This window comes from Podarcis vaucheri, assembly GCF_965113315.1.
Source record: "Podarcis vaucheri genome assembly, chromosome: 14".
In the NCBI taxonomy this organism is placed as follows: domain Eukaryota; kingdom Metazoa; phylum Chordata; class Lepidosauria; order Squamata; family Lacertidae; genus Podarcis; species Podarcis vaucheri.
The window spans coordinates 10222609-10248680 of NC_138752.1; the positions used below are offsets into that span (position 1 = coordinate 10222609).

General features: G+C 45.6%; 2 protein-coding genes across 6 annotated transcripts in view; both read right to left on the reverse strand.

Annotated features, from left to right (window-relative positions):
- The window catches only part of SCAMP5 (secretory carrier membrane protein 5), a 93004-nt gene that overhangs the window by 52039 nt on the left and 14893 nt on the right, over positions 1–26072 (reverse strand). The window contains exons 5-7 of one of the 2 annotated variants that reach the window (XR_014213432.1): positions 25747–25848; positions 24513–24630; positions 18752–23824 (exon numbers count right to left, since the gene is read on the reverse strand). Coding sequence is in view for 1 of the 2 variants with exons in the window: in XM_082198845.1 (XP_082054971.1) it covers positions 23630–23824; positions 24513–24630; positions 25747–25848 (415 nt within the window). In the remaining variant the exon portion in view is untranslated. Of the gene's footprint in view, positions 1–16838; positions 23825–24512; positions 24631–25746; positions 25849–26072 lie in introns of those variants that run through there. The other variant, XM_082198845.1, reaches the window with a different exon arrangement.
- The window catches only part of PPCDC (phosphopantothenoylcysteine decarboxylase), a 165537-nt gene that overhangs the window by 17650 nt on the left and 121815 nt on the right, over positions 1–26072 (reverse strand). The window contains exons 2-3 of one of the 4 annotated variants that reach the window (XM_082198750.1): positions 6617–6880; positions 6220–6348 (exon numbers count right to left, since the gene is read on the reverse strand). In XM_082198750.1, the coding sequence (XP_082054876.1) occupies positions 6220–6342 (123 nt within the window). In that variant the 5' untranslated portion in view covers positions 6343–6348; positions 6617–6880. Of the gene's footprint in view, positions 1–6219; positions 6349–6616; positions 6881–9144; positions 10002–12004; positions 12089–12807; positions 13019–26072 lie in introns of those variants that run through there. The other 3 variants (XM_082198748.1, XM_082198749.1, XM_082198747.1) reach the window with 3 other exon arrangements.

The following is a 26072-nucleotide window of genomic DNA, read 5'->3' on the forward strand; positions in this document are numbered from 1 at the left end:
GGAATGCCAAAATGGAAGCAATAAGGACTGGAGAGAAAAAAGAAACAAAACATTCATTCCTAGAAAACAGAAGCTTTCCAAGAACTACTCCAGTGTAAACATTTCCCGGGGCATGTATAATAAGCAAGAGGGGAAATCAAAACTTGAAGCCCCTTTCTCCTCTGTAAGAGAAGTGGCAAAAAACTGGAGTCTAGAAAAGACCCTCCCCACAACTGCCTTAAAAACAAAATGAGATCTGGGGAATAAATGACTTCTCCTTTTCTATACTTCCCTTTGTCTATCTTTCTCAACCTTCCCATAAGTCACTTTCCCAATTAAATTCATTTCTGTATAGATCAGAGTTGGGGAAGCTGTGGCTGGACTCCAACTCCCATCAGCCCCAGCTAGCACAGCCAACGATCAGGGATGATGAGAGTTGTAGTCCAACATCAACAGCTCAATTGCCAGGCTATGAAAATTTTGCAACATCATTTAGACCAGCCTTCTCCATCCTCCGGCCCTTCGGGCGCTGCTGGACTAGAACCCCCACCAACCCCAGACAGCAAGATCAATGGACAGGAATGATAGTTGTTGTTACTCAACAGTATCTGGAGACCACAGGGCTGGGGGGAAACTGAATTGGACAAGCTTCCCTTTGTTTGCTTAAAGCAGGGAGACCGGCACATTATAGGTGTCTTATCAGGGAAACATTCCAGGGCAAAGCCATGAAGATTTCCCAGCTGCTGCTGACCAAAGAGAATGTACAACATTGCTGTTGTTGTTCATCCTAGTCCATTATTTAATGGCGGAACAGGGCCAATTAAAGCCATTAATCAGCCTCCCTTGCATTCCAGCATCAAGGCCGAGGGAGGCTCAGTTCTGCTATCCAAGCTGGAATGTAATCAAGACTGTTGATGAGCAACATTCTGGTTCAGAATAAACTCTGGATGAAGGAAGCCTTTTTTCTTCCCAGTATGACAGAATTGAAAGAACCAGATGGACTTTCTTAGACTGCAATCCTATATACAAATAGTCTTTATATTGTGGAGAGGGGGGGCATCCCCGGATTGCAAATCAAGGAGTCTGATGGCACATTAAGGCAGGGATGAAAAAACTGTGGCACTCCAGGTATAATTGGACTACAACTCCCATCATCCCAGGCCATTGGTCAGGCAGGCTGGAGCTGACAACAGTTGGAATTCAACAACTTCAGGAGGGTTGCAGGTTCTAATCCCTGGATTAAGACATTTCTTGAGGTATATTTTGTATGCATGAAAATTTATCCCCAGTCTCTGCAGGCAGTTCTGCACAGGAACGCTTCCTAGCAGGTAACAAATTAAGCAGCCACTGGAATCATAGCTCAACAGGAGCCATCTTGAATCAACTGACAATGTATTTGGTTTTCCCATTGGTCTTTAACTGCAAAAGTTTATGTTAGTCTTCGCCAACCCGACACTGTCCAGATTATTTCAGACTACAGTGGTACCTCGGGTTAAGAACTGAATTCTTTCCGGAGGTCAGTTCTTAACCTGAAACTGTTCTTAACCTGAGGTACCACTTTAGCCAATGGGGCCTCCTGCCACCGCTGCACGATTTCTGTTCTCACCCTGAAGCAAAGTTCTTAACCCGAGGTACTATTTCTGGGTTAGCAGAGTCTGTAACCTGAAGCGTCTATAACCTGAGGTACCACTGTACTCCCATCAGTTCCAACCAGCACACGGTGACTGGGGCTGATGGGAATTGTGGTCCAAAATGTTTGGAGGGCACCAAGTTGGCTAAGGATGTTTTATAAGCAGAAAAAGGGCTTCATTTAGAAAGATCTCTCTCCTGCTTCCTTCTCAAACAAAAAAAAAACCCTTCTTATTTATCTAGAAAGTGACCTTTATGTGTCTTCTGATGTATTATCTGGGAGGTGAGGGAAAGAGGGAGTTTGAGATGATGCACACAGGTGTATTAGGAGGTACCATCTCAGAATAGCTATTCCCCATTCTCACTCTTACAGGAATGAATGCCTCTTCTAAGATACTGTAATGCTTGTCACCTGCTGTTTTATAAGTACTGTTGTTGTTGTTTAGTCGTGTCCGACTCTTTGTGACCCCCTGGACCAGAGCACGCCAGGCACTCCTGTCTTCCACTGCCTCCCGCAGTTTGGTCAGACTCATGTTTGTAGCTTCGAGAACACTGTCCAACCATCTCGTCCTCTGTCGTCCCCTTCTCCTTGTGCCCTCCATCTTTCCCAGGGTCTTTTCCAGGGAGTCTTCTCTTCTCATGAGGTGGCCAAAGTATTGGAGCCTCCGCTTCAGGATCTGTGCTTCCAGTGAGCACTCAGGCCTGATTTCCTTAAGAATGGAATAAGTACTGTACTTGTCTTTAAAATAACTTTTAAAAATGAAATTTTGTTGCCATATTAAATGGGGGGATGGGAGCTTTTAGTGAAACATGGTTTCCATGTATTAACTAACAAGCTAACTATTATACCTTCTTCGGACTGTGAAAGTATTTTTAAGAGCAGGGGTTCACAATGCCACAAAGGATTTCACTGGTGTCCCTGGGCAGATGTCCCAGACTCTGAGCTTTCATTACTTTTTAAAATTAAGTTTTCCCTCACACAAGTCCCCACTAGATAATCTGTGGTAAATTGTATAAATTTGTGCAATTGGTTTACCATGAGGTGGGTGCACTATATTTAATTGGGGGAAGTTAGCAGGAGCAGATCCGCTGCATTATTAATTGTTGGTATTAAGTGGTGGGTCTGCTACAAGGGGCAACCACAAATAAGTTTTTGTGTGGAAGACCACTGAGTGTCATTCAATTCTGGCTCTTAGACACAGTTTCTAAGCGTCAGAAATCTTTGATTCTAAGTGTATGGCTTTTGCACTGTTATAAGAATTCTAAGTTCTCAAAAATAACATAAATACGCATAAATACACACATATCTAAATATATAAACAATGTGTCTGAAACAGTACAGGAGAGCAATCCCGAAGCCATTTTGACTCTCCCAATTCCTCTGCAGTAAGGGAGGCAAATGGGGACTGCCTTCCCATTGTCTTTTCACTTACAAATCCTGTCTTAAGGGCATATTTGTGTATGAATAGGGTGAGCCTGTGACCTGGATTCAGGAACTAAAGTATCCATCACAAAAGAATGGCCAGGCTGCCCAGTGAACATTATCAAGTATCCTGGCAGACAGAATTTAAATACCATAAATACGATAATCTTTATTGTCATTGTCTCATACAGAACAACAAAATTGAAAAAATCGACATCAGACATTCAAAAACCAACAAGCCTGCTACCCCAGCTATTTCTGCTGTAGTTGCCTCCTATGATGTATGTATGATGCTGACTTTGGGGTCGTCTTTGGCTAAGGGGGTTGGGCAAAGTCAAAAGTCTTCAAAGGTTCCTGCATACTTTTGTTCAGGGTCTCTCCCTTCTTGGAAAGAGGAGAGGGAACTCTGTTGCAACAGAAAAATAAATATCTGCCTTGCTTTCCACTGGATCCTACTTCCATTTATTTTTCTCTGACCGATCATGGACTTAGGGGACTCCGAGTCCCATGGGGAGTTGGGCAGCAAACGCCAAACTCCAATTTTTACATCAGTACCAAGCTGGAATCTTGCACACCTCTGGGTTTAACGGCACAATTCTCCTGTTGGATGCAAAGTGTCCTGTGTTCATTTAATAAACAAGGCTTTTAAAAGAAAAGACACGTGCATGAAGGAAAGAACAAGGCTACCAGCTGCCACTAGGAACAATGGCTTTCTTGCCTAGCTTGCAGACTTCCCACGGGCCTCTGGGTGCTGACAGTGAGAACAGGATAGGAGACTAGGGTGGCCTGATCCAGAAGGGTCACCTTCTGTTTTTAAGGCCCTGGAGTAAAGACAGGTCACACCTCAGTGGAAGGGCCATAGCTTGTTTTACATGAAGAAGGTCTCAGGTTCATTCCCCAACATTGCCTGGTGAAAGGATCAGTTAGCAAATGATGGGAAACACTTTCTCTGCATGAGATCCTGGAGACACAAGGGGCACAAATTGCTTGGCCTGGGGTAAGCCAGCTTCCTATGCAAACAATACATTTTTTATAGTGCTTAAGGTGCCATTAGACTTTTTTTGTGTGTGTGCTAGTTGAGGGTTGTATTTCAAGCAAATATTTGGAGTAGTAACTCATGAACCAAGTCTCTCTCATGAGCTACAGTTGTCAGCCATGAATTCAGGCATCTCTAGTAATTGCAATTAGCAAAGGGTTTTTGAAAGTTATATTACAACAAAGGCACCAGGAGAGCAATGAAATTTCTCAGATGAAGTACAGTACACCTCTTCCAAAAGATGCAGTCTAGCATCCATTCAAATGGAACGCAAATCATCTTAGATGGGCATAAATAGGTTCACAGGTTACTGCAAAAGCCAGGGCTGTAACCTGAGCCTAAAGAGGGGGGAAAAACACAACTTATTAAACTCACTCAGCCTTGGCTAACAGTGGCATCTACCGGTCGGAGGCATTACTACATACAACAGCTCAAGGGATGATATAGCTGCAAGCATGTCTGTTCCCATGAAACCTCCCAACTCTACTCAGAGTAGCCTTCCTAAACCTGAACTGCATGAGGTGTAACTTGACAGAAAATCCTGGGATCTGGATACCTTTAGGCATGGATAGGCAAACTAAGGCCTGGGGGGCGGATCTGGCCCAATTGCCTTCTAAATCCGGCCCACAGACGGTCCGGGAATCAGCTTGTTTTTACATGAGTAGAATGTGTCCTTTTATTTAAAATGCATCTCTGGGTTATTTGGGGAGGGGCAAAGGAATTCCTTCATTTATTTATTTTTTCAAAATACAGTCCGGCCCCCCACAAGGTCTGAGGGACAGTGAACTGGCCCCCTGTTGAAAAAGTTTGCTGACCCCTGCCTTAAGGGTTGCTTTATCCTGTGCTTTCTGATCAACATCAGAGGCCCTGTTCTGTCACTGGGATACGATCTCTGGCCTCTGCCATTATTATTAATTACCTGCCCTTCACCCTGAGGTCCCAGGGCTCGTTACAACAATTAAAACACAACATTAAAAAAGTAAAGGTAAAGGGACCCCTGACCATTAGGTCCAGTCGTGGACGACTCTGGGGTTGTGGCGCTCATCTTGCTTTTCTGGCTGAGGGAGCCGGCGTACAGCTTCCGGGTCATGTGGCCAGCAGGACTAAGCCGCTTCTGGCGAACCAGAGCAGCACATGGAAATGCTGTTTACCTTCCCGCCAGAGCGGGAAGAGACACTCCACTGCTACTTGCACTTTGACGTGCTTTCGAACTGCTAGGTTGGCAAGAGCATTTGATGGCATACACAATGTTAGACGATGAGTAATTAAATAGTCCCGAGATGGTATGTGTGATGTTGTTGGGGCCAGTAATGGTGTTGTCCGGGTGTATGTGGCAGCAAAGTTGGCATCTGGGTTTATTGCAGGCTCTGGTGCTCATCGTCTAACATTGTGTATGCCATCAAATGCCAACAGTGTCCTTCAGCTCTCTATATTGGACAAACAGGCCAAACCTTACGCCAAAGAATAAACAGACATAAATCTGACATCAAGAATCACAAAACAGAGAAACCAGTAGGAGAACACTTCAATCTCCCAGGACATTCTATACAAGATCTCAAAGTAGCTGTTTTACTACAAAGGAATTTCAGAAATAGACTGGAAAGAGAAGCTGCTGAATTACAACTCATTACCAAACTTAAAACAATGGAGAGACCTGGTCTGAACAGAGACATTGGATTCTTATCTCATTATACATGACTAAGCCATTTCTCACCTTCTCACCCCTTGCCTTTTCCTGTAAGACCTATTACAGTCGTTAAGTCAACAGGCTCATCTCAGCTATCTGCCAATCTCCGATTCCCACCACCCTTCTGAGTAATACCCCTCCCCACCTTCTCAATATATAGAAGGATCTGGCAACTTCTGTTTCAGTGTATCTGAAGAAGTGTGCATGCACACGAAAGCTTATACCAAGAACTAAGTTAGTTGGTCTTTAAGGTGCTACAGGAAGGAATTTTTTTTATTTTGACTATGGCAGACCAACACAGCTACCCATCTGTAAATAGTGCCTTGAGAAACTCTTTGCCTAATTATTAAGTCAGTTTGTGCCCAATGCAAAAGGACACAAAGAAAAAGAAGCAATGACCACTCCCACTTTGTAAATACAAAAGCCAGCAATTTACTCACATCAGCCCAGGTAACAACTACTCACCCCAGGTATCTTTAGAAGCTCTGATACAAGAATAGGCAACTTTAAAGCAGCCACACTTCCAGTAACACCAACAAGGATGTGAGTGTTCTTCTGCATGGGATCCATTTCAATCTTGGGAACCATCACATTCTGTATGCAAACAAGGAAAACATGGGACTGTTGTTGCTTTCAAACATCATTTCAGGAATCTGTGTAGGGCCAGTTTTTGTTTATTTATTTCCTTGATTCCGTGGATAAATCACTTCGCATAAAATATTTGAAAAGATATTTTACTTTTAGTAAGAACATCATCAACAAAAACAATTCCATATGAAAAAACAACTCCATATATACAACTAAAAACAATTCCATATGTAAGGACAAGTTCCAAAACAGTGGCATAAAGGTTTCCATTTACCTGTTGAAAAAGGAAGGTCTTCAGTAGGGACTGAAAAGACAATAGAGACAGTGCCTGTCTGGAGGGAGTCCCAAAGGGTATGTACTACCACGCTAAAGGCCCAATTCCTATATTGTATGGAATGGACCTCCTGATGAGATTATATCCTGTAAAGCAGTGTTTCCCAACCTTTTTTGGGCAAAGGCACACTTGTTTCATGAAAAAAATCTCGAGGCACACCACCATTAGAAAATGTTTAAAAAATTAACTCTGTGCCTATATTGACTATATATAAAGTAATTCTCTTTAATAGGAATCAAATAAACACAAAGAAAGTATTTTATAATTACTTTATTATGAAATAGTAAGTAAACAGAAATATGAAAAATTATAAAATACTTGATTCAGTGCGCAACCTGGGCCTGTTTGGCTGAACACAAAGCTGATATTCTGGCTGGAATCGAAGAAAGACACACACGTAGCTCTTCGTCAACAGCTCTCAGTCTCTCTCTGTATTTAGTTTTTATAGCAATCATGCTTGAAAAGCTCAACTCACAGAGATATGTAGTGGAAAATGGGAGCAATGTCAAAATAGCTTTGTTTGCCAGAAGGGGGAACTCCTTGGCAGTTTCCAACCAAAAACTGTTGAAAGGTAGATCAGCAAATCTTAGCTTGAAACCACGATTTTGTCTCAGTTCAGTTAGTTCCTCCTGCTCCTGTAAAGTCATGTCCTTTCCACCAACTGATGCTGAGCTATAAGGGTCCCTAACCCAGTCAAAGCATTCAGTGGAGACTGAAGAGAAATAAAATGACAACTTCCCCTCGAGAGTTTTTAAATGTTTAACTATTATCTCACACAGTGCAGCAGTGTGAACACCTTGCCATTGCTTGGTGAGTGTGAACATTTCAAGATTGCCACTTTCCACGTGTTGATGCCAGAGATGCACCTTTGAACGGAATCCATTTATTTTATCTGTACTTGTAAGCAGGTTTTTATTTCGGCCTTGCATTCGTGTGCTCAGTTCATTCAGATGATGAAATATATCTGCCAGGTATGCCAGCCTTGCACACCACTCATCACTTGCAAGCAGTTTTGCGTAATCTGTCCTCTCATTTGTCAGAAACACTTTAAGTTCCTCCCGCAGCTCATACACACGAACCAAGACCTTGCCATGCGACAATCACCGGACCTCCGCATGAAACAGCAAGGTTTTATGCTTCGCTCCCATCTCCTCACACAAAGCTGCAAATATGCGACTTTTCACGGGTCGTGACTTTACAAAGTTTACCATGCGCACAACATAATCCAACACATGAACTAGGTCTGCTGGTAAAGTCTTGGCTACGAGGGCCTCACGGTGTAAAAAACAATGCGTAACAATCACATCTGGATTTCTTTCCTTCACTCTGCTTACAAAGCCTTTGGCGTGCCCGACCATGGCTGCAGCTCCATCGGTGCAGACACTTGTGCAGTTTTCCCACTTAAGTCGTCCTTGTTCAAGGTATTCTGATGTGACCCGAAAAATTTCTTCTCCTGTTGTTTTTTTCTGGCAATGCCTTGCAAAAAAAGAAGTTTTCTCTAATTCAGTGTTTTTCAACCACTGTTCCGCGGCACACTAGTGTGCCGCGAGATGTTGCCTGGTGTGCCATGGGAAAAATTAAAAAATTCGAAAGATTTTTTTTTTAAAAGTCAAATTTTTGATTGGGGCGCCGTCCCCGGAGGGAGGCGGGAGAGTCGAGCAGCGAGAAGCGGAGCAGCGGCGGCGAGGAGAGGCCGCCCAGCGTGGGGCTCTCGCCGTCTGCCTGCCTGGCTGCCTGCGAGCTCAGCGGGCAGCACCTCCGTCCGCAGCGCCCGCCTCACGGCTCTCATTCCCTGCCCCTGCCAAAGCTCACCCAGCCAAGCCGCGCTCTCCTTCCTGCCTCGCTTTGCTGCCTCCTCCCCCCCCACCCCCAAAGCTTGGAGGTTCCCCGGCGCCGGCCCACAGGTTTGACCCCCTTCTCACACCTGTTCGCGCTTCTAGCACGGAAAGGGGCGGATGGGGAGGAACAGGGCTCGCCGCTGCCTCCGCTCGCCCTCCCCCCTCCTTCGTGCGTCCCTCCTGGCGTGACGCTGCGCGCTGACGTCACAGGGCTGTAACGTGGTGTGCCTCGAGATTTTTTTCATGAGACAAGTGTGCCTTTGCCCAAAAAAGGTTGGGAAACACTGCTCTAATTGCATCACCATCAACAAAACGCACATTGGCCAAGAGTTGAGCATGTCCACTGATACCAGTAGACTCGTCAAGTTGTAATGCAAATTTCTCACTGATATGGATCTTTTCCAAAACCACACTTTCAATGTCTGCAGACATGTCATTAATATGTCTGGAAATTGTGTTGTTTGAGAGAGGTACTTTGGCTATTTCCTTAGCTGCTTCAGGTCCGAGCATCTCCTCTACAATAGCTTTGCAGGCAGGAAGTGTTAATGTCTCTGCCACAGTGTGCGACTTTTTTGACTTGGCTATAAGTTCAGCAACGTGATAGCTAGCTTTAAGAGCTCTTTCATTTACCTTTCTGGTTTTTCTCATGAAAGTTGCCTGTTTCTCCGTGTTTTCACGCAGGCGAACAAAATAGTCCGCATTCTTGTTTTGAAGCGAAGGGTGTTTCGTTTGGAGATGGCGTTTAAGTTTGCTTGGGACCATAGCACTGTTAGCTAGCTTTTCACCACACACCACACACAGTGGAGTTGGTTGGTTTGCATCTCTGGTGAAAGTAAATCCAAATGAAATATAGCTTTCGCTATATTTCCTTGTGCCAGAGAATTTGCTTGAGCTAACCATCTTTGCTTTCTTTTCATCCCCACTCATACTTGGGCTCTCATCTGGCTCCAAATTTTGTTCAGAGTCCAGTTCTTTTCTTTTCAAAAACCTGTCCATCACTGCAGTATCCGGCCTCTCTGCAGTGCCGACTCCCACTGAGTCCTGGTCTCTGTGCTCGGGCGGGAAGGAAGTCGGAAGATGATGTCCTACTGTGATAGGTCCAGGCTGGAGTCCGGACCAATCACAGCCAGGCATAAACATGCATACTGTGTGAGCTCAATGCAGCGGCTCATTTCTGCAAAGGAAAAAAAATGGGTTTAGATGGGGGAGGGGAGAGGCGGGGTAGTCGTTATACAGAACAGTTTTTACTGCCTGTATTACGGGCACGAATTATACATGGGAATGGCGGGAAGAGTGACGGCAGCACACGCAAAAGCGGAAGCCACGAGGTCCCCGAGGGCCTAGTGTGCCGCGGAACAGCGGTTGAAAAACACTGGATTAGAGAGGGCAAGAGCAAGGCAATTTCCATTGAGCTTCATGGCTAAGCAAGGAATTGAACTTCCAACATGGATGTCTTCCCCAGTTTACAGAAAACCTAAAAAGGTGGTTGCTAGTAAGCTCTGAATTTTGCCTCTGTATTTATGTACTGAATCATCATTTTAAATCTAGAATACAACATTGATCCTAAATTTAATATACAGAGACATGATGCTGGAGGAATTAAGATTATTTCAGATTAATTTACAATATAATAATGACTTAGTTTAATTTATGTGTTATTAAATTGTACATTGTTGTATATATTGTGCTTTTTTAAAAAAATACAAGCATTTTCTAAAAATAATCTATAACAGAGCACCAGAAACGTATGAAAATCCTATGAGAGAAGAGAGCAAATGTTATTAGAAGCTGGGGAAATATCCATGTAAACGTAACGGATTCAAATACTTAAAAGGAGGTGCTGAGCCCTTGACATATGCCTGTAAAAAGGTTGTTGTTGGCGTTGTTAATTGAATTAGTATTCTGCCTTTCAACCCAAACATCTCCAGGGCAGTAATGTAGCTGGCATGAGTCTGATTTAAATTGTGCTTATACTGTGAATCTAAATTCAATTTCATTTATAATGAATTGATTTATTATTTATTAAAGTATTTAGGCTGCCTTTCGGGATAAAGAAATCCCCACAGAGTGGTTTGCAATGCAATGCATTGCAATAAATAAAATAAAATAAAATCTATTTAAAGCTCCACAAAGGTTATGTGGGACACTGTTCAAACTCTTTGTGATTAGGATTTCAATAATTTCCTGATAGTCCAGTTCTCTGTATTTCCCAGATGATCCTTATTTCACCTGGCCTTGGCTTTCCTTGTGCTGACTATCCATTTTCTTTCATAGTATGGGAAGAGACTGTCCGCCCAAACAAGCCCAACTGCTGCCTGCTTTACAGAACCTCCTGGATGACTATGGATTTGTGTCACTGCCCATTTCCATGAAAGATTTATTCATGCATTTTGCACAATGCCACAATCCCACATGCAACTTTTAAAAAGGATAATAAAGGATGATCTGCATGACTGCCTTGGCAAGCGCAATACCTGCCAGGCTCAACGGCCGGTCTCGTGCTGCCGCTTCCCGCGCTCTCAAGGCCCTGGGAGGAGGAAGGCGTGAAGGGAATCCCGAAGGCGCGAAAACCTCGCGCATGCGCAGGCCTTCCGCCTGCGACAGCCCAGTAGGCCGGCCGAAGCGAGCTAGCGTGTGGCAGAGCGGCGATGGGATGTGGGAGGGAGCTCGCTCGCCGCCCAGCATGTGCCTATGTGGGGCACGTTACAGCCCTGTGACGTCAGCACCACGCAGGCAGTCAGGCAGGCAGATGGCGAGAGCCCCGCGCTGGGCGGCCTCTCCTCGCCGCCGCCGCCCCGCATCTCGCCGCCCGACTCGCCCGCCTCCCTCCCACGGCACACCAGGCAACATCTCGCGGCACACTAGTGTGCCGCGGAACAGCGGTTGAAAAACACTGCTGTAAAGCACAGTACTGTAATCTATTGGATATATAAGGGGTGAGCTGATCTTTTAGGTATCCTGGTCCCAAACTGTATACTGCTTTCGGTATACCAGAACCAACAGCTCAAACTTAGCTTGGTAACTAATTGGCCGCCAGTGCAATTCTTTCAACAGCAGTATAGCACAATGATGACAGTTGGCCCTAGTGAGCATTTCAGACACTGCATTCTGCACTAGCCGTCCCTTCTGAGCCAACCTCAAAGGCAGCCCCACATACAGCACACTGCAGAAATACAACCTGCAGGTTACCAGCACAGGGACAACAGTGGATTCAATGCACAATGACTTACTAGTCTACTTTCCTACAGAAAATGCCAATTCAGGACCAAACACAGGCTAAGCAATCTCTGAAATGGCAGGTGTGCATAGGAGAAGGAGAGTGATGGGACTGCAGGACCTCTCCATGTAATCTGCTGAATGATAGATCAGGAATTTTTGGCTGCTCTCTTTTAAATCTTCCCATTCAATATTTCCAGTCCATTCCAATAACTCCATAACTAGGATAATATCCAGCTCATTAAAGACATACAAACTTTAGAAAAATACATACCTGATGAATGTACACATCAGGCTTGAACACTGAAGCATGGTACTCCAGAGAATGGACAAAAGCTGACATGCCACATTTGTGCAACTAAAGGGAATTCTAACCCCCATATTTTCTAGAATGTATGACAGTGTTAGAAACTCAGAAATATAAGCTGGGCACCAAAAGGGTGTCTAGTTGTCATTTGGGGGCAAGATGGACTGACTATGGTTGAATTATCTTTTCAACATGGGAACATTGCCTTGCAAATCAGCCAACGAAGGGTGCAAACCATGTCAACTCAGAAGTAATTCCCACTGAATTCAGAGGGGCTTACTCTTAGGAAGACGGGTTGAGGATTACAGGTAAAAGTGCCACTCTCCTTAAAACCTCTTCACTCCTGCAGGAGAAGAGAGGAACCAGGCAGAGGGCCTTCTCGGTAGTGGCACCCGCCTTGTGCGCCTTCTCTTCAGATATCAAGGAAATAAACAGCTATCTGACTTTTAAAAGACATCTGAAGGCAGCCCTGGATCGGGAATGTTTTAATGTCTAATGTTTTACCATTTTTTTAATGTGCTGTAAGCAGCCCAGGGTGGCTGGAGAAACCCAGCCAGATGGGCAGCGTATAAATAATAAAATTGTTATTAAGTGACAATATAGCCCTCCCAGTCTTTCTTACGCCTTTCAGCAGCCACGCCATGTGCACACGGCGAGGAATACATGTGTATGTATATATGCATGTCAGGGCGTGTTTGATCCGAGGATGGATCAGATCCCCAGGTAACCATTATCTTGGCGCGATTCCTCCCTCTCTCAGTCTGGCCTACCTCACAGGGCTGTTGTTCGTGAGACCCAGGCTGCGATCCTAACCGCGCTTGTCTGGGAGTAAGCCCCACTGAATTCAAGGAGACGTTGTTAGGATTGCAGCCTAAAACGGGGGGTGGGGGTAGCGAGGAGAGAACGGGGTACGATGCCCTCAGCCCCCTGGAGGAAATGCAACTAACATTAAAAAGCATATAAATAATCAGCGACTCTCGACATTCCCTTTTCCCAAACTCACCTGAGGGAAGACTCGTTCTCGGAACCTTCCAGCGAGGGGCGCAGGAGCACGGACACTAATGGGAAAGGACCTTCCGCTTCCTAGACGGCTGCTGCAGGCGCATTTATTTGAGCGGTACTCGAAAAACCACTTCCGCTTCCTTCCATAGACTTACTGGACAGACTGACGAACTGTGCGGCTCAACTTCCGGTTCCTTTCTCGAACGAATGTAACCATAGACTTAAATGTAGAGTGGCGCGCAAGCGTCAACTTTTACTCCTCCATTTCCCCCCCCCCCCAGGATAGAGGAAGCAGCAGGTGCTCATGGCATTTAATGGATGATTCCAGGATTTAGGAGATTTTTTTTAAAAAAAGGAAAGAAAGAAACAAATCAGCCAGGTGTTGTATCTCTTAATCCTAGCATCTCTAAGGGCAGCCTGCATAGGACATAGGAAATCCCACAACTATTTTTAGTTAGTTACTGATTTTTTTATTCGCAAATTTAACAAAGAAATAGAAATAAAATTAAAAATACTATTTAAGTACTGCTAATAATAACAAAAAACATAGCAATCAGCTGTTCACAAGCTGAATGCAATAATCATCAGTACATACATCTTAAGTTACTATAAGCCCTCCAAATGCCTATTAATTCTGTTCCTGCTGACAATCCATCTTAAGACTGAGACCAATGCAGACTTTATAGCTTTAACACCAAACCAGTCTCCCCCCCTGCCCTCGCCACCTTGCTTAACACCATACTTTGATGATGAGTTTTGTAGAACTCAGACATTTGTTCACTATTTTGTGACATTTTAATTAGCCCAATAGAGGTACTGAGCTACTATGGACTTTGGAATTCTGCAAGGGGCCACATTCCCTGAATAGCCAAGCTTCTTTGGGCCCCAGTGCCAACATTGAGCCAGAAGAAAAAAGAATGGACAGAGCAGCAGACATGTCTTACATTTGGGCAATAGGCTACATTTCAGTCACACGTTTTGAGTAAAACACACACATGCTCCAACAATTTCTCCATCCTCCATCAAGGCAAGCTTTTTTTCAGGGGGAACTCACCAGAACTCAGTTCCAGCATCTCTCAGTTGAGTTTTGACACCTCTGATAGGTGCCATTGCCATTCTAAGAGAAGGAGGGAGGTGTTCATGACGAGTTCCAGCACCATTTTTTCTAGAAAAATAGCACTACTGAGAACAGAGCATATTAGTGCTAGTTATCTGAACAAACTCTTACATTCCCTGAAGAACTGTCTTTATTGAGCTGCATTTCCAAGTGATGTCCACTGCAGTCTTGGATGGCTGCTACAACAAGGTCCTGTATGCAAGCAGACTTTGTATTTGTGGTTAACCTTGGGTGGAATACATCATTTTCTGTTAACCTGCCCCTTATATAGAGATCCCAAAGATCGCTTTCTGAAACCTTTGTTCACACAAGCAAGCAGGTACACCTTGGCAGAAATGGTTCAGGGTTTTTTGAGTGACAATAATAGCTTTGTAACACACAGTGACTCTATGCGAAAACCGCAAAAAAAAACTTCAGGAAAAAGGAGTTAGCTAAAATCACTGTAAATTGTTGCAGTGATTTGGAGGTTTAATCTGAAATCAAGCTAGATTTTGGCAAATTGGTTTCTCTGTGTCTTCACTCTCTTACATAATGGATGTTGGCTTATGTTATGGGTATATGTTCTGTATTGTTTTTATTGGTACTATTGCTACAAGTATGTCATGGCCTTTGGCTAGAACACGGGTGTCAAACACAAGGCCCGCGGGCTGAATCCGGCCCGCCAGACCTCGTCATGTGGCCCGCGTAGCCGCCGTTCTCGCTGCTGTTCTCGCCCGTCCTGTGCACCATCGCCTGGTTGTGCGCCGCGTCACCTTTCAGCACGAAGGAGGTGGTGAGCAGAGAGGCCGCCTCCGGAGGTCCCCCACCGGCGTGACCCCGCAGGCCGCCCGCCTCGTCCCACGGGCTGCCGCGCCTCTCCAGGGGGGGGGGAGGCTTTGCAAGGCTAAAGAGGAAGCCAGGGCAGCGAGCAAGATCCATCCCACTGCCCTGGCTTCCTCTTTAGCCTTGCGTGCCTCTCCAGCCGCAAGAGATCTACCAGAGGTAGATCTTAACCCTTGCCTCACCTGGGAGCTTCTCTGGGCAGGAATTCCCTTAGCTTAAGTGGGGTGGGGGAAGTGTGGCAGGTAGGGGGGTACCTGCCTAGACACTGAAGCCACATGTCTCTCAGATGAAAATTGGGAGTGGGCATTGTGTGAAGTGGTCTGGTGGTGGGCATTGTGTGAAGTGCTCTGATGGTGTGGGCATTGTGTGAAGTGCTCTGATGGTGTTTCCTACTTGGCAGGGGGTTGGACTCGATGGCCCTTGTGGTCTATTCCAACTCTATGATTCTACGATTCTAAGTGGCTGTGGATCTCCTGCTGCAGAACTGTAGGACTGTATAGAGTTGGGAGGGCCACCCGAGGGTCATCTAGCCCAGCCCCCTCACAATGTAGGAATCACAGCTAAAGAACGCCAGACAGATGGTCCCCCAACCGCTGCTTAAAAGCCTCCAGTGGTGGAGACCCCAAACACCTTCCGAGGTCATAGAATTGCAGGGTTGGAAGGGAACCCCAGGAGTCATCTAGTCCAGCCCTGGTGGACAGCGGGCGCAATCCATCCCGTTGCGCAAGACTAAAGATGCTGCGCAAGGCTAAAGAGGAAGCCAGGGCAGTGAGTGGGATGGATCGCGCTCACTGCCTTGTCTTCTTTAGCCGTGCTGGAGAGGTTTAGCTCCTGGCTGGAGAGGTTGCGCGGCTATGGATCCCGTGCGCTGTCTTGGCTTCTTTGCTCTTTGGGGCTGGTGGGGGAACCCGGGCTTCCCCCGCAGCCCCGAGAAGCTCTGGGAGAAGCAGACAGGCTGCACGCAGCCTGTCCGTTGCTCTTTGGGGCTATGGGGGAGGGATAATATTTTTTTCCTTGATTTTCCCCTGTAAAAACTAGGTGCGTCCTGTGGTCCGGTGCATCCAATAGAGCGAAAAATACGGTAAAAGCCCATCAACTTCAGGGGTCTCAGCCTGCTCAAATATTTTAGGCCGATACAACCGGCCCTTTGAGGGTGACCAAACTGCTGGTGCGGCCCCCGATGAATTTGAGTTTGACACCCCTGGGCTAGAACAATAAACGTGTGAACTGATCTAATACTCGGTGATGATTAGTTTATGAAACTGTGTTACTTAAGTAACTAAAAGGCATGGAGTATTTTAAAAGTATTTATGAAGATGCAGAGGATTACCTGTTTGAAAATGAAGATGGTCTAAATTAAGGTGTTTCAATATTGCCAGGGTATTTTGTTTTAAGAATGGATACTGAAGGCATACTACCCTTATGTAATTTGTGTACATGCTGTTCCTGATGTTGCCTGTTTTTAAGTGCTTAATAAACACATAAACCTAATGTGTCTAATTCCCCCATTTTTCAAACTGCACATTATCAGCTTTCCAACTGCACACTATAAAAAACCTCCTCCCCCAGCCCTGCAACCATACACTTGCTGACTACTCACCCAATTAGCAACCCATGCAAGAATCTATATCCACCCACTTTCTTGCCTGACTGTCACAGCTATCTGGCAGTCTCTCCCTCCCTCTCATATCAACTTTGACTCAAACATTTTTGTATTCCTCTTCACCATCTCTGCATCTGACTCCTCTTTTCTCTTGCCATTTTCTTTCCAATGAATTCTTCTCCAACAATGCACACATTTTTTAAAAAAAATTGTGGTGATGCACCATCACAATACAAAACCAAACCAAAAGCACAACATTTGATATAATTTGTTTTATTAATTAGTCTCCAGGTTGACACCATTTCATCAGGGACAGACATGGAATGACTGAATAATCACAAGTGGTCCCCATATTTAAAAACCCCATCCCTTGCTTTTCCCATTTGTTCTCTATATAACATTTGTTTAAAAACTCTGTTGTGAATTAGATACATTGAGATGATTACTTATGGCACCACAGCTATTTGAGGAGTCTCTGAAAAGAAATGCAGAACAGGATTGCCAGTGTCTCTCTCTTCTTTACCAAACAGGAGCTCAGCGGAGGAGAAACCTCTGCCCTGCCTAAGCAAGGGAAACTCACAAGAATTCAGTGCACAATGATTAGAAGCCATTATATTCCCTTTTTGAAAAATAAAGTATTACAAATGCATTCAGCCCACAATTGTTCCCTATCAGATTGAATTTTTTTCCATGAGTAACTCAGTCCAGCCATCAGCATCCAGCAAATGAAAACCCTTCTAAGACGTCACTGTCCCAAGTGGCAGCCCATAAGCAACACCCACTACTTCCAGGCTAAGATTCAAGGCCTATTGGTGCTACCACATTTCAGCACACAGTGGACGCTGGAAATGCAGCTGCAAGATGGCCTTGGGGGACAAGAAGCCAGAACCCAACTAAGGAGGAAAAAGCAATGGGAAGCTAAACGTCAGGACAGATGGACAGAAGCTGGTGCTGGTAACAGTGAGGTTTGGTGCATGAGGTTTGTGAATACAGGAGAAGTCATCTATGGCTTACCATAGGTGCTGGGAGATGACAGCAAGCAATGGAACAATATGTAATTGCAGGTGAGGTGATGGGACACCACAAGCAGAAGAGCCCTGCTGGATGAGACCAAAGGCCACCATCCTGTTCTCACAGTGACAAAGCCAGATGCATATGAAAACCGCACTAGCAAGACATGAATACAACAGAACTCACGCACTCTTGTTCCCTGGCAACTGTTATTCACAGTTACATTGTCTCTGACACTAGGGGTATCCTTTCTGGTTCAGCTCCACGCACCTCTTCTCCAAACCATCTCAAGGAGGCTTTCCCCAATCCCTGCAAACAGCATGCTGTCTGGTACAGAGCCCACAGTCATTCCCCACTTGCATGGTCTCCATTTGGGAGAGCCACAGAGAAGGAACAAATTCTCTAGCCTAGAATCCCTGAGATGCAGTTCGGGCACAAGATTTATCTGTACTAAAAACGCGCCTGCCGTTTTTGGCTTACAACAAAACCTGTGAACAAGGAAGGATAGATGCTAACACACACACACACACCCTAGAGCTGATATCATTTGGGTCCTGTTATCACCAAGCTGGTCAACCTGGGATGGGACTGTATTACTTCCAGCTGCGGGTGGGATTTCACATGATGGAAAGCCCCTCCATTCAAAAACAACAACATCCCTACATGAAGAAAACTAGCACACCAGGGAGATAAATTCTAGCTTAGCTTTCTCACTGCTTGCTTTCCATGTACAGGGATTTTTCCCCTTTTTTTAAAAGGAGGAACATTTACTTGAAGTACTGTCAGGAAAAAATAAAAAATTGTCCAGTAGAAGAAGAAGAGTTTGGATCTGATATCCCGGCTTTATCACTACCCGAAGGAGTCTCAAAGCGGCTAACATTCTCCTTTCCCTTCCTCCCCCACAACAAACATTCTGTGAGGTGAGTGGGGCTGAGAGACTTCAGAGAAGTATGACTGGCCCAAGGTCACCCAGCAGCTGCATGTGGAGGAGAAGGGAATCGAACCTGGTTCACCAGATTTACTACTACACCACACTGGCTCTCACAATTTAATTTAATTTATTTATTAAAAGTCGCATATTTAATTATTATTTTTCGACTGCATCAGACCAACACAGCTACCTACCTGAATCTGAAGTACCGTGTTCAGTTCTAGGGACTGCAGAGGATACTGATAAACAGAGCATGTCCAGAGGTGGGCAAGAAAGATGGCTAGAGGCCTGAAGACCAAGTCCTTCAAGGAAAGTTCGAAGGAGTTGGGCATCTCTAGCTGGAGAAGACACAATTAAGAGGTGATGTGATAGCCATCTTCAAATACTGTGCTGGTTAGAGTATTGGGCTGGGGCCTGGGAGACTAGGGTTCAAATTCCCCACTCAGCCATGAAGTTCACTGAGTGACCTCGGGCCAGTTACAATCTCTCAACCTATCCTACCTCACAGGGTTGTTGTGAGGATTGAAATGGAGAGGGGGAGAACTGTGTGTGCCACCTTGCGCTCCAGAGAGGAAGTGATACAGTCATGTAAAATAATAGAATCACAGAATTGTAAAGTTGGGAAGGGGCCACGAGGGTCTTCTAATCCGACCCCCTGCAATGCAGGGGGTGAAATTAGAAGACCCTCGTGGGGCTCAAACCCACGACCCTGAGAATAAGAGTCTCATGCTCTACCAGCTGAGCTATCCACATTAATAATAATAATAATGGCAGAGGGCTGAACTAGTTGATTTTGAGGTCCCTTACAACTCCTTATGATTCTACCATTCAAGATCCAAGCTTATGAGCCCTGAAGTAATACTTCCCCAACACAAATTCACCACTGCAGAGAGAATTGCTCATCATGAAGGGCATTTTCCCTCTTGGAGATCAAGAGCTACAGATCATCTTCAAACCACATTGTCCCCCCATTCCCTTCACAGACTCGACCAACTTCTCTAATCCCAGAGCTGCAAGGATCATTACAGGGCACTGCCAGGCACACTCAATGGGAAGCAAGTTACCCCCTTCTTGTTGCTGCATTTGAAAGCAGAGCTCCCTGAATTTCTCAAGTCTGACTCCTCCGACTGATGAGCAAGATGAACAGAGGCCAAGCTGTTCCAACTGATTCCATCTGCTCAGAATGACAAAAGCTGGCTTCCCATCTTTGAGAACAGGCCGGCCTTTGTAGTTTTTAACGAGAGAAACAGGCATGCACTGAGGAGGTGGGTGGACTTCTACAGGGATGCTTAAAAATAGCAGAGCTTAAAAATCCTTGCTGCTTCCCCCCTGCCCCACCAACACATACATTAACCCATTTCACAGAACCAACACAGGAGCAGGGAATATGCTCTTGTGAAGCAGGAGGAGGAAATTGCAGGTGATGGAGGTGAGGGGAGAAAAGGAAGTAAAAAGCTTCAAGAAGGGAGGAAAAGCACACCACCAATCTGAACGAGTTTTGAAAGCATTCTTCTTTGGTGGTCTCTAATCCTACAGGATTAACCCACTTTTATTAGATCTAACACAACAGAGGAAGAAGTTGCTGCAGGTAGCCAAAGAGAATGGCTGCCCATACAATAACTCCATTCTGGAGGACCCACCAAAATTAAGGTGAAAAGAATGTACTCTTACCAAAAGTCTACATTAAGTTCTGAAGGCAGAAAAGACTCTTTTAAGTGTCTCTGATTCAGTGGAACTGCCAATCTTTAATAAACCCTGAATGTGCACACACATACTTGTGAGGCCAAACAGTAATGATCTAGCGACAGAGAATACAGCAAGATAAGACGCAGGGGCAGAGGAAGGCATAAACAGACTTCACAGCCACTTGAACACCAGGGAATATCACGTTCTCTTATTCAAAGCACACTATCCCATAAAGCAAACAAACAATAGCCCTGTTCAAGCACCATGGGTACCAACCCACTTAATGAGCAAGGGGGTGAATATGGTGAACCCATCTCCCAAAAACTCCATCCTTATCCACTCAATCCCTACATTCTTCCTGCGTTGACCTGGGAAGATCAGGAGGAGCCAAATGCAAGTAGAAGTCACCCACCAGACCTTTCCAGCTCAACATGCAAAGGTTGGGAACCGTGGGGAGGAGGGGCAGGGTCCATGGGGGGCATCGGGAGCAGGGTCTGCACACATGACCCTCTGCCTCCTACCTGGGTTATATTTCCTGTTCAGGTGTAGCACTGTATTTCACCATGGGAAGGACCATGAGTGTGGCAGAACACCTGCTTTGCATGCAGAAGGTCCCAGGTTGAACCCCCAGCATCTCCCAGTAGGGCTAGGAGAGACCCCTAGCTGATACCTTGGAGACTGGGAGTGGCTGCCAGTCAGTGTGGGCTATACTGAGCCAGTGAACCAATGGCCTGACTTGGTATGAACCAGCTTCCTATGTTCTCATGTTGGATATGATGGGGAAGAGGGTGTGTTGGCCAAGGAAACCAGAATGAGTTGCCATATTATTGGTTATTTTATTTTTATTAATTAAATTTACATGCTGCCCTTCCTCCATAGATCTCAGGGTGAGTTAAAATACAAGATAAAATACAAGATCCATACTCAGATCAAGAAAAAGCATTGGAGGTTGAAGTGAAGGTCTGCTCAGGATGCAGTAGAGGCTTCCATGTTCCGAAAAGCGTTTGTCCATGTGTGATGGCTCTCCACACAAGACAGCCTGTTATAGACAAGCTTCACATGAATTTCTATACAGAAGCATCTTCTGTGCCTGCATGTTTTTTTAAAAAACAAAAATCCATAGAGCAGCCTTGCGGCTCTGTGGAAACACTGATAAAAATCAATGAAAATACAATTACTGGATGCGGGGCCTTCTGGCACCACCAGACAATTCAGAAACATTAGGAATTGTACTACAATGTTTTGGCCAAGGAAAGAAAAAACTCCACTCTTTATATTTAGTTGAGAATTGCCGTGTATTAGTGAGCCAATGGAATTTGGAACGTAGTTCATAGAAGAAGAAGAATTTGGATTTGATATCCCGCTTTATCACTACCCGAAGGAGTCTCAAAGTGGCTAACATTCTCCTTTCCCTTCCTCCCCAACAACAAACACTCTGTGAGGTGAGTGAGGCTGAGAGACTTCAGAGAAGTGTGACTAGCCCAAGGTCTCCCAGCAGCTGCAGGTGGAGGAGCAGGGACGCGAACCCGGTTCACCAGATTACGAGTCTACCGCTCTTAACCACTACACCACACTGGCTCGCATAGAATTGTAGAGTTTGAAGGATGCCAAGGGCCCTCTAGTCTAACCCCCTGCAATGTAGGAATCTCAGCTAAAGCATCCATGACTGATGGCCATCCAACCTCTGCCTAAAAGCCTCCAAGGAAGGAGAGTCCACAACCTCCTGCAGGAGACCTGTCACACAGCTCTTAATGTCAGAAAGTTGTCCTTGATACGTAGTCGGAATTTCCTTTCTTGTAGCTTGAATCCAATTGTTTAAGTCCTACCCACCAGAGCAGGAGAAAACAAGCTTGCTCCATCTTCCACGCAATAGTTCTTCATATATTTGACTATGGCTATCATATCTCCTCTCAGTCTCTGTAAAATTATGAGGTCATGGAACCAATTGCCTGGTTGGAGGGAGGCTCTCGCTGATCAGAGGTCTTCGAGCACAAGTTGAACAACCACCAGTTGGTGATGCTCTACATCTGGGTTTCTGGCATCAAGCAGGGGCTTGATCTATATGGCCCACACAACAGGGGTGGGGAACCTCAGGCCTTTTGGCCCTTCCCCCAGGCAACACCCCTCACTTGACCCTGTTACACACACACACACACACACACACACACACACACACACTTTTCATGATTTTGCCTGGCTGGAATGTGTCTTGAACTCTGATTGAACTCTTGCTTGTCTAGATGGAAGGCAGAGAGAAACTAGCCTGCTGTACAAAAGTAACACAGGCATTCATAGCTCCACTTGGTTTTGCCTCTGGCCCTGCACACCACCAGCACATGGCCCTCAAAAGCTTGTCCAGAAGGGAACAAGATCCTCTCCATGATTCTAGGTATGGGGCTTCTGGGGTTGGGGGCAAGTTTGGAATGTGGTTCACACTGAACACAGAGGTCTGCTCCAGTTCAAACAGGGCAGCTCTACAGCACTGCTCACAACTTTGTTTTTTAAGCCACGCACTAGCACTGCCTTCCTATCGATACATCGGAGGAGTAAATGGACCTGTTTATAATACCGCACGTTAAGGTAAGTGGTAACCTCTGGTTGATCAGCATGGAATGAAAAGGTTGAGCTCTGGTTTTGAGAGTGGAGAGAGAGTGTGAAAAAGAGCAGGGTTTAAACGCTAATAAGCCAGCAATGCCCTACGTCAGAAACATGCAGCCCCCCTAGGTTTTGGATTACTACGCCCATCATCTCTGACCACGCTGGCCGGGGCTGATGGGAGTTGGAGACCATAACACCCAAAGGGTCACAGGCTCCCTAACCCTGTTCTATACAGTATAAGTTGCAAATAGCTGAGACAGAATGAACCCGACAAAGTTCTTGCAACCGGCAGCTATTGTGAACTGGGTTATTCATGAAACCCCCCCCCCCCCGCCGAGTGTCCCTTTAGCAGCTCTTGAATGTTTGGGCTCTCCACGCTCACCCCGGCTGATGCAGCTATAATATCATCTACCAACACAGTAAAATTTAAAAACCACCACTGTACATTGTTTCACAAAAGGGGGAGGGAGAACAGCACACACATGTACAGTCACTACAGCACGACACAATAGTCCTGCATGTCAACGCAACAGCTTCTTCAGACTGGGGGGAGTGGGAGAGAGAGAACAAATTATCTCCAAGGACAATTATCCTAGAACAAAGTCAAAGGGTGGAGGAAGAATAACAATTTTGACATGCCTCCATCCCATCAAGGAGGCTATTATACAGCCCGCCCTGCGCCAACCCTTCTATACAGTGGAATTTACATACACAGAGAAACACACACGCTCTCCTCCAGTTCTTCCTGCCCACTTCAAGTCACAACCCTCTCAGGTTCACATCTCACTCGGGAAGTTCTAGTTGGGTGGGGAAGGTCACACCTCACATGTCATTGGGGTAGTTATAGTTAGGAGTGGCCGAATACTGCGTCTCGTGTGGCATCATGGCTCCCTGGGCAGCGCCGACCGCCACGTTCTGAGCTGCCTGCTGCACGTGGGGGTTCTTCCAGGCTCCCGTCGTCCATTCCTCTTGCGCTTTGCTGATACTCCCACCGCTTCCCCGGTAAAATTTATGGACCTGGAGTGGGGGGAAAGTAAAACAGGGTCGTTCATCACCTTTTTCAGTTTAGCCTTGGAAGGACAAACAAAGGAGCCAAGCTCATGGTCGTTTCTTGGGAAAATCATGTAGCCATCAAACATCAGAAGAGCTCTGCTGGATCAGGCCAAGCGCCCATCTAGTCAGCATCCTGCTTTCACCAGACGCCCATGGGAAGCCTGCAAGAAGGACCTGAGTGCAACAGCACTCTCCCCACTTCTGAATCCAAGTAACTAGTATTCTGAGTACCCATTGATAAGCCTTTATTCTCCATGAAACTGTATAATACTCGTTTAATTCAAGTTGGCGATCATCCATAGTTTAACTGTGCACCATGTGAAGAAGTTCTTTCTTTTCTCTGTCCTGAATCTTGCTAGTGGCTGCCCAAGATTCTCCAAGTACATGGACAGATACTTCTGAGGCACACATTAAATATATAGGTGTGAGGTGCACACAGAAAAAAAATGTAAGAAGCAGCTTCTTGGTGACTGGTATATGCCAATCAAAATCCATGCACACTGCATGTCACTTGTGTGAACGCAGTCATGTCAACTCTGGCCCTTGGAAACAGAAGGATCAGCCAGCAGGAATCTCCTGGGCATTCTCAGCCAATAAGAGTGTGAGATATATCTATGTAGCATCCCCATGCAAAACCTTTCCCACGTCTTACCATACTGAGGGCAATGAAGGAGAAGACAGACATGGCTGTGAACATGATGGTGGGGATGAGCATCACGACAGCTGACCCCACGTTCGTCCCAAAGAAAGATATTGCTGCAATCCAGCCGCTGCAGAGAAACAATGAGAGGGAGAGGAAACATTGTGAGGAAGCTATGGTGCTGCTACTGCCACCACTCAGAACCACTCCTTTGAGTCATAACCTGGAGAAAGGTCATAGTGCAGCAGCAGAGAGGTCCCAGGTTCCAAGCTCAGAAGGTGGCCTCTGGGTCGTTATATCAATTATATTTGCCTTATAGGATTTCTCAGCTAAGGTCAGTTATTGAGCCAGGCTTGATGGGTAGTTAATATTTTCAGATTCTTGTTGGAGCCCTTTAAGATGAGTTGACCAATCCAGAACAGTGGAAGGAGGAGGAATGACCTCATCTAGAATTAACTCATTCAGCTCCCTCTTACCCCCCTCCTTTTGGGGAAAATAATGTGTGATTTTGCTGTCTCCTTCGGGGTTCTGGGGAGCTGATTAACGAATCTGGCATGATTCCCAGAACTTTGCAGTTCTTTCTAGTAAGTACCATAATAATTATGATTATTTGTCAGCAGTTTGCAGAAATCAATTATCTCCAAATGTGGTGGCTTTGAATTTATGAGTCCAGCGTCAGTGCCATCCAGCAGAAGGGAGTGTTTTGAAGACTCTCTGCAGCTGCCACCTGGGCTCGCTCGTCAACAGTTCTGATAATCAAGATGTTTCTCTTCCTTAATTTATAACTAGTCTCTTGTAAACTTTGGTTCGACCTTGCGTTTGGCACTGCCTAGCAAAGTGCTCAGCCCAGCCCAGCTTCATGCAGCCTCACAGTTTAGGGGAGTTAGAACAATAAAACAATGGGATAAAACGATAAATTAAAACTACAAAACAAAGCACTAAAAGGCGTTAAGAAATAAAATGGAAGAGAGGATAAAAACAAATGCTATGGGTTGGTTATAGAGCAGAAACTTGCCTTACAGTTGGCCTTAGAGCTCAAAACCCTGCTTCAAGCATTCAGCAGCCACCTTCCCCTCTCCTACACAGCAGGTATGAAGGACAAAAAGGGCATTCAATCCCCAGCATCTCCAGCTAACGAGATCATAGGGCAGTTCCCTATCCCTGATCTAGGCCATGCAGTTAATTGCCTAAATATTTATTTTAAGTGGGTGGCTGCTCTTGTTAACACCTTAGATGTCCAACTTACCAGACTCCCCAGCCAGGGATCCCGACTGCCTGGATGATGCTGATCACCAGCTGAGCCATGAAGGTGAAGAAGAAAGCCATGAAGCTGAAGGAGCTGTCTGTCCTACAAAAGAAAAGAGCCCATCATTGTTGCTTCCTCCACTGACAACCAGTCCAACCACTAGGCAGGTCTCCCACCAGCAGTCAAGACTCAAAAGGGAAGAGAGAGTGCTCTCCCGTACTTTGAAAAGAGACCTGTCACCAAACAAGATGACCCAGCTAGGATGTAAGCAGCCTCCAGGAAAAGACAGGAAGGAAAGCACCTGTTTATTGATGGGTTAACAGTGA